Consider the following 8,539-nt stretch of genomic DNA (forward strand, 5'->3'; position numbering starts at 1 on the left):
CTACACTACACTCAGTATTTTCATCCACGTCATTACTATACATTACAAATAGTTGACCCCTGTGTTGATCTTGTGGAACCTCACTAGTTCCTGATTGCCAATTTGAAAATAACCAATATAACCCAACTCTCTGTTCTCTATTTGTTAGCCACTCTCCAATCCATGCCAATATAATATTACCCCCAACTCTATTGAATGTCTAATGGAAATCCAAATACATTACCTTTACTGGTTCCTTTTTATCCACCCTGTTCATTACATCCTCAGAACACTCAGAGTAATTTGTCAAGCACTATTTTCCATTTATAAAAAGTTGTTGACCTTGCTTCATTGTCTTATGATTTTCTAAATGTGTTGCTATTACCTCCTTAATAATGGATTCAAGCATTTTCCCAATGATAAGTATCAGACTAACTGGCCAATAGTTTCCCGCTTCCCTTCGTGAATAGTGGCATTGTATTTGCAGTTTTGCTTTCCCCACAGCCTCTCCTGAATCCAGTAAATGTTGGTAGATTACAATCAATGCACCTACGTAGCCACCTACTTCAGGATCCTGCATCTGATGCAGGCCATCTGATCCAGGGGACTTGTCAATTTTTAACCCCATTAGATTGCCTAGCACTTTTTTTCTAGTGATAGATGTTGCTTTAAGTTTCTCCCCCGTTACAGCCTCTGGCACAGAACAATGTATTAAACATAAAATGGAAAATGAAAGAAAGTTGACCTTAAGAGGAACAAGACTTTGAAACTGCTCAGTTCTGATTCATTCTTCATGAATTTCCAGAAAATGAGAAACAATAACCAATTTGACTTATTTGCTCAACCTTTTCCTCAATTAGTGCTCCTACACTGAATATCACCGAAGGCAATTAGAATGCTCAAAGTTTTAACTCTGAAGAGAAGAATTCACAATTAAATTATTGATTAACAACATAGTTTTCCACCTTATGAGAATATCATTTGTTCTCATACCACGATGAGTATATTTAATGTGGATTATTTCCTTCTTTTTTTTCTCCACATATCTTCAAACTAATGAACTGTTACTTCAACATAAACACAGAATCTCCTCGTGCATCCGAATGGTATCAGCTTTTTCCGTACTTGCTGTTCAATGTACTCTGAGCAAGACAAATTGGGAAAGCTTTATGCCTGGAATCACAATCACTGGAAATTAAATCAAGGTATTTAACATTTATTTGTCCACAAGGACAGAATAAATTAACAGTGTTTTCCAGTGGTAACTACCCATATAAATCTCTCTGCTATTTTAAAATAGCCCAGTTAATGAGCACATTAAAATAATGTACCTGCTAGCTTACTGTAACCCATCAGAGGGAGAACTTTGCTGTTCAGCTGTCAGGGAGCTAAGTTTGAGCATAAAAATCATGGAGATCTCTGAAACAGCTATCCATCTTTCTCCATGCCTATTTTTAGACTGATGCTAGATTGATCTTTCACCGTTATTTCTCGTAATGTATTACAAATATTAATAATTCTAACATTTGTTTTCTGAAGAAAATTCTCCTAACCTCTCCCTTTGTTATTTTGGTGATAACCTTCAGTTAATGAACCTTCAGCAACCAGAAATTGCTTCTCCTTCTTCGCTTCATCAAAATCTCTTCCAGCTTCAAACTATGAAATCTCCTCTTAACTTTGATATTCTTGGAAAAAGAGCTCCACCCTTTCAAATCCTCAAAGTCTCAAATCGCAGTTGCTATCTCAGTAAATCCCTCTGCACTGTCTCCCTGCCCTTGGCATTCTTTCTACACTATCATGTCAATAAACAGGATGCACTGTTCTAGCTATAATCTAACCGATCATGTACATCACTCCAGCATTTCCTCTTCTCTTTTGTATTTCACACCTTTTATTTACAAAATGCAGGATCCTGTTGAACTTTTGCCCACAGATTTATCAACTCTTTGTGCTGCTTTATAAAGAAAAAAATTACAAAGTTTTGTTTAGAACAGTCAGATTAATAAAATGGCATTTCCATTCCATTTTATTAATCTGAGCTCCATTGAAACCATCCGCAAAACTCACAAGAGCAGCATTTTAAAATACTGCTCTGTCAGGTTCTCTGGATTCTTACATATACAGTACCTTAAGGAACTTGCTTTAAATTAAGAAACTTGCAGAGTTAGTACCATTTTTTTTTGTTTATAACAATATTATTAATGTTTGTTCCTCTTGTTCACCAACATAAACAGAGAGCAGCTTGATCAAAATTAAACAGGTACTCTCACAGATAAACCTCTGCTACTCACTTCGCCTTTGCCTCCTTCCCTTCAAGACATGGCTGCCGGTGTAATCCATGGAGTTTAAAATGATCACCACCAAAAAGAATCCAAACTGCATAGTAATAACTGCACAGCTCTGCCTCTGTTCTAGATGAAGGCTGGTGCTGATGAAGGCAGGATCAATTCCAATATGATATTTGTGATACTGGCTAGTGGTTTCTAGAGCGAGTCACAGAAGTACGGCTTAACACGCAAGGCTCTGTCAACATGCACTCCCCACGACTGGGACAAAAGAAAGCATATTTTCAGGTATAATTCCATGGAGATTGCAGCTTGATGGAAAATGCTCTGTCAAAATCCATTCAGATATACTGTACATGAACGTGTAGTTTGATAGCCACAGTATACTGCTAGAACAAATGTGGAAATAATTAGTCTGCAGTCTGAAACGTGGACATCCAGAAACATCAATTAAAATATTCACAGAATATTTTGCATTAAACATTAAAAAAAGTTCAAATATAAAACTGATGGAAGCAGGCCTTTACCTTTTCTATTCTTATTTACAGATGCGATGTTTGATTGACTGTCAGCAATTAGTTAAAATAAAAGGCAAGAACGGAAATTCTTGGTATTTCCAAACAAAATATAACCATGAATTCCAGCACAGTCACTATAATAAAGTTAGTCACATTCAGGAATGTGATTTTCAACACTTTCACACTTGAGCATGCTGTCTCAAAGTTGTGCTTCTTGGAAGGAGCTTTATATACCTCTCGGCAATGCTGTCCACAACCACCTGCACTTATATTTAAAAATACTCAAAAGCCACTTACCCTGAATACAAGGTAAAGTTGGGGAGTTTACTGATAAAGCATTAGTTGACAGAAGTTAATCAAATTGACACCTTCCCTGCTGGGGAGAAATTATTTATCACAGACCAAATACTGGAGATTAAAACCACTCTCCTTTATCTGTCTGTTTTTGAAGACCACTTCATTCTGTCCCTTTCCCAGTAATCCCATTATTTTAAAAATATTATAAAATTTGGATCGGGTTCTATACTAGTGTTCAGTTTCACAGTGTTGACTGCTCTAAAATTATGCTTTCTTCATTATCAAATCTCAGTATTGACAAATAACAATGCGAGATATCATGGAGTATGTTACAGATCGAAAAGCTTGGATTGAACTGGAATTCATGAGGGTAAAGCACAAAATTAATTTTCATTTTTATTCTGTCTTCAAGCTATCTGACTGGAAAGAAATATAGTTCTACAAATTTATTGTTTTCTAATACACATAAGATTAAAAATACTTACAGATGTATGTGGTTTAATAGAAATTTTGATGAAACTAAATATCAGATCCACCACGTGACTGAAGTTTTATTTCAGTTTTATACAGTGAGTTGGATCACCCAGACAGATTATTTTAGCTACTTATTTTCTTCCGTATCTAGCAGCCTTGTATTAAATACAAATATATTTCTCTTACCGCTATGCCTCCAATCACCGCTCTTCAACGTATGGCTAAGGTCTCTACAATCTTAACTGCAGCTACGATTAATACTGCTTTCTGATCAACTGATAGGAGGTGTGTTTCAGGGAGGGCAGTGGGAGGTCGTATGATGAAGCTGTTTTGGTTTAGCTTTACCTCTAACCCATCCTTCCCCAATCAACTCTGCACTGAGATGGATTGCTGTGCTTCAACACAGTGCTCCACCTAGCAGCCATGCCAAGAATTGCCAGGGTTCATTCAGTACGAATGGTCAGGGCTGAATGTTATACCAGCCAGGGATTCAGCCTCACAAATCTTATGTCTTGGAAATTAAAATTAGTATTTCATAAGCTGATAATACAGTTATGTACTTCTCCAACAACGATGGATCATTTATTTTAAAATGTGGATAAATATCAATATTATGAACAGAAAAAGATGTGAATCTTGAGAAATATAACATTCAGAGGTAGCATTATTAAATAGTGGACTTAATTATTTCTTTAAAAACTTTTGCTTTTGGCCTGTTTGTTTATGAAAACTCATTGTTAATCTAGGAACACATACAGTAGTAACCATCTTGGATCAATTTTCAGAGTTTATTTAAAGATCAGGGCAAATGTACACACTTGAAAAGCAAAAACATGGTTAGAAAGTGCAACTGACGTCTGGATTGAAATGGGTAGCTCAAAGTATGCAGGTGAAAATTGATCTGCTTCAAACTATTGTGGGGTCTGTTGCATGAACAAACTGAAGAGGTGTTGACATACTGAGTATAAAATTTTTCAAATTAATCAACTGTTGAAAAGTCACAGTTACATTTTAATCCCCATGCAGTAATATGCACGAGCCATATGCACATTATGGACTTAGTCTGCAAGTATGAATTAACTTTTAAAGCACCAATAAGTGTGGTGAATTTCTATCTTTATAGATTGTGTGGTAATATAGCTGATTAGATACCATAATAGAATCTATCCCAATTTTCAATGGAAGATGATTTAGCCAAAAATCCAACCCAAAACGTTTCTTAACCATTATCAGTGAATAAGGTTTAAATGACATGATTTGGAAAATCAATAGTGGTGTTTCTAAATTATACATGAACCTTTCTTTTCAAAGTGGTCTTGATGACTGTTGCACTTGTTGAAATGATTTATAGTCCACACATTTATAACTTTTCTAGGTGGAGGAAGAAAGATCCCAATCATAAATTATATTATAGAATCAAATAAGTTTACAGCAAAGTATCAGGCAAATACCCCATTAGTTATATGCTTGGGTTTTATGGAATAATTGCGTGCTTTCTTGTTTTGGGCTAATGCAGGAGGATATCCACTGAAATCCCTTCAGCAAAAGCCATCATCTCCTCACTGCGACCGGAAAAGTTGTGATACCTATGCTGCCTTGGTATGAGCTTACCTTGAAGATCCCCAACGAAATGTACAGGACCCTTCTTTAAATGGAGGCAGTTGTATTTAGGTGATTAGTAGTATTATCTTTTTTTACATTGGCAGACAATCCATGAGTCAGCTTGTTTAGTAGAATAATAATTATCTGATCATTTATTTACAAATACAAATCAATTGGAACTAGAAGTAGATTTTCATAATTAAGGGAATCGAGGACATAAAAGGTCTCCCATACCAAATATAGGTGGGAAAATAATATTCAGTGTGAATAAAATTGTGAAAGTGGTCAGGTAAGAGTTTTCATGAGGAAACCTTTGAGTGGGAATAGGGTGAATGAAGTGGAGGAAATGGCAAGTTTTATTTTCTGAAAGTAATTAACAGTTTAGGTAAGTACTGAGATAATGAAGGAAAAGAGAGAATGTATTTAATTTTATATATGGAATTTCTTACAGTCAATGTTGTTATAATTGCCTGTAATGCACCGGTATATATTAGTATAAAACAGCTTAATATGGCAGCTCTGTAACAAATCCAATTAAACTCATTTTTTAACCTGATTTACTGGGCATGAAACCCCCCTGGATTGAGCAAAGTACTGGTTTTACATTCCACCTAATTTTACTCTCTGTGACTTCACTGAAAGTAAAATTAGATGGGGTGTAAATCCAACATTGCACCTAATCTCTTCAGTTTTCTGATGAGCAAGTTGGATGTTCATTGTCCTCATATGCCAGATGGAACATAATCACGGTTTATAATTCACGGTTATAAAGAGTTCATCTGCTTGCTGGCTTTGCACATTGTAGTGCAACACGCTTTTGTATCAATGGTTTTTAACCTGTTGGGTTCCTACTCTCAGCCACGCTACCATAGAGAGGTGCTAAACCAAGCTGGGCTGCTTCCCCCATTGGGAGGTGAACAGTTGAAGGGAAGAAGTGGCTCTGGCACATTTTAAGGTGAAATCTGTAGAAGGGAGGAATAATGTTGTGGACAATGTGGTACCTCACAAACCCTCAGCCATAAATTAGTTTCTCTCAAGCTCTTACAGAAGTAACCCTGCCTCTAATAACAATATCCGAAGTCCAATAACTGTAATGCTGCTTGTTTACTTCAGTCTCCTTTGCCAGATTTTGGAATTTTTTTTTCATTCTTGCATCTTTGGATATCGCTCTGCTACACGCTTTGGTACAGGGCTATTTTACTTTAGAGTTCAAGGACTCTCCTTTCCACTGAACTTGGAAAATATTATTAAAAGTTGAAATTAAATTTAAGTCATTAACTCCTACATCCATTTTCACAAGTGCACTTCGGCTACAACTTACGTGTTTTGAGGTACACAAGGATGCAGTGGTTTAACCCAGTATTTGTAAGAACAGTGAAAATACATTTATACTGTAATTATCATTTACGGAATATAAGTCATTACAATCTCAATGCAAAACATACTTCTTCAGCTGAAATAACAAAGTCTCTTACCTGAATATTAAAAACCAACTGCTGTACCATCAACAGGTGTCGAAGAAGATTCTTTTATTTGTTTCTTACCTAAGCAAAAAAAAACGACTATCTTTGTTATACTCTTTGGTCTTCAGTTGCAAAACTTCTTTTTTGTGTGTGTGGTCTTGGTATTTCTCAGTCTGCAAAAGTTAGCTTCTAAATTGCTTCAATTTTAGCTTGACAGCAACCATGGCAGCATGGCTGTAATGAAAAATATGGCTTAATTTTACTCAGCTGTTCGAGTGTGTGCAGAGACACCGGTACTCAGCACTCCAGAGATATGAATGGGGAAAAGCCACTGAGGATGTGGAGCATCTGAGAACTATAGATGGGATTTCCTCCAACAGAATCTTCTGTCTAATTCATCTCACACAATAAAGCTTCTTAATAACAACTTAGATCATTTTGTGCTTCAAGAAATCCAGTTTTTGATTCAGACTCCATGCTCTCAAAACACTGATTTTAGCTCAGAGCCCACAGCATCTCGCTTTGAATAAACATCCAGCTCTCAGTCCAAGCTGAACACATTTAGTCACACCTCTTTACATTTTCATGCCAATCAAGTGGTCAAAGGGAAACCCTGGACTGGATCAGCATCTATGCATTCTTCATTGGCATTTCTATAGCTAAATAATGTCCCAGATTTGCATGACTTCTCCAACACACTGATACACTATTCCTTTTTAAATTACTTTATGCCTCTTTAGATCTGTTCTGCAAATGAAAGTTTAACAACAAGACCTTAAGTGAGTGGGCATGGCTTAGTCTGAAACTTACGATAGATCTCTAAGCTATCACTCAACTCTATGGAGATGTACACAGGAAGAGTATGACTCAATGGCTATGGTTTTATTTAATCACTCTCATGTTGTATAGTTTTTAGATTAACCTACATCCCATAGCGTGGGTATTACAGCCCATATATGATCAACAATTTAGTCAGTCATTCCTCTGTATGAGAACATGAATGAAGAATTATTTCATGCAACAGAGGATCACAGCTAACCCCATTTCACATTCTGGCTTCTCAGACAATAGTTTGTTTCAAATGAAAAATTTCACTAGAAAGTGCATCACTTTTGGCATGATGCTGTCACATGAAAATAACCTTTAGTGTGGTGTTGAACTGTATGATTTGAATTAAAGTCCAATATTTGTAAAAAAAAAGCACTCAGATGAAGCAGGTGGAATTGCCATATATAGGCCAAGCAGAGAGGAAATGGTGTCAAGACGGGGAAAGATTGATTTTGGAGATGGCTGTCTGGAAGTGTACTGGATCAGTAAAACCTGTTTCCTAATGGTGACAGAACAAAGCCTGCTGATTAAACAAGGAAGGCATGACTGAAAGTTGGCGCTGAACTCAGCCTCAGGAGCTTAAGTTCACATCATGGAGTCAATGCCAAAGATGATTTTATAATCTAAGTGAAGTATGAAAGAGGAGCATTTCACCACATCTTGATGTGCCTTCTTCCTCTCACTCTGCCTTCTCAACTTTACTCTAATATATTGTCCTTCATTTTAACTTAACTCACTGATATACCAACTCTCCATCTCCTTAATCCCCCACGTTCCCATTCCTCAGAGTAACCCTCAACAATCCTCACCTTTCATCCACCTGCCGTCACCCTCATTCGCAGGAACCTTTGTTCACCTCGAAGGAGCAGAGAATGTGAGGAGAGCTGGGGCTCTGGCCGTCTCACATTTGACAGCTGCAGAGGAGGAGAATTTGGACATCAATGGAATTTTGGCAATGTATACGGGGAGATAGGATCCTCCCAAATACCTGATAAATATCGAACAGCCACACGGAATGCAACACTCACTCATAGCAACTTGATGAACAGCCAAAATATGATTACCTGCATTGATGGCTCTAATTCAAGATTTA

At 36.8% G+C, this 8,539-nt stretch overlaps 1 protein-coding gene across 5 annotated transcripts in view; it reads right to left on the bottom strand.

Annotated features, from left to right (window-relative positions):
* The window catches only part of rspo1 (R-spondin 1), a 136,040-nt gene extending 127,707 nt beyond the window's left edge, over window positions 1-8,333 (bottom strand). Inside the window, exons 1-3 of one of the 5 annotated variants that reach the window (XM_052036375.1) lie at window positions 8,256-8,333; window positions 6,631-6,699; window positions 2,271-2,650 (exon numbers count right to left, since the gene is read on the bottom strand). In XM_052036375.1, the coding sequence (XP_051892335.1) occupies window positions 2,271-2,361 (91 nt within the window). In that variant the 5' untranslated portion in view covers window positions 2,362-2,650; window positions 6,631-6,699; window positions 8,256-8,333. Of the gene's footprint in view, window positions 1-2,270; window positions 2,654-3,739; window positions 3,822-6,630; window positions 7,119-8,255 lie in introns of those variants that run through there. The other 4 variants (XM_052036376.1, XM_052036374.1, XM_052036377.1 and 1 more) reach the window with 4 other exon arrangements.
* Window positions 8,334-8,539: the final 206 nt, after the last annotated feature.

Source organism: Pristis pectinata, chromosome 22 (genome assembly GCF_009764475.1).
Source record: "Pristis pectinata isolate sPriPec2 chromosome 22, sPriPec2.1.pri, whole genome shotgun sequence".
NCBI lineage: Eukaryota > Metazoa > Chordata > Chondrichthyes > Rhinopristiformes > Pristidae > Pristis > Pristis pectinata.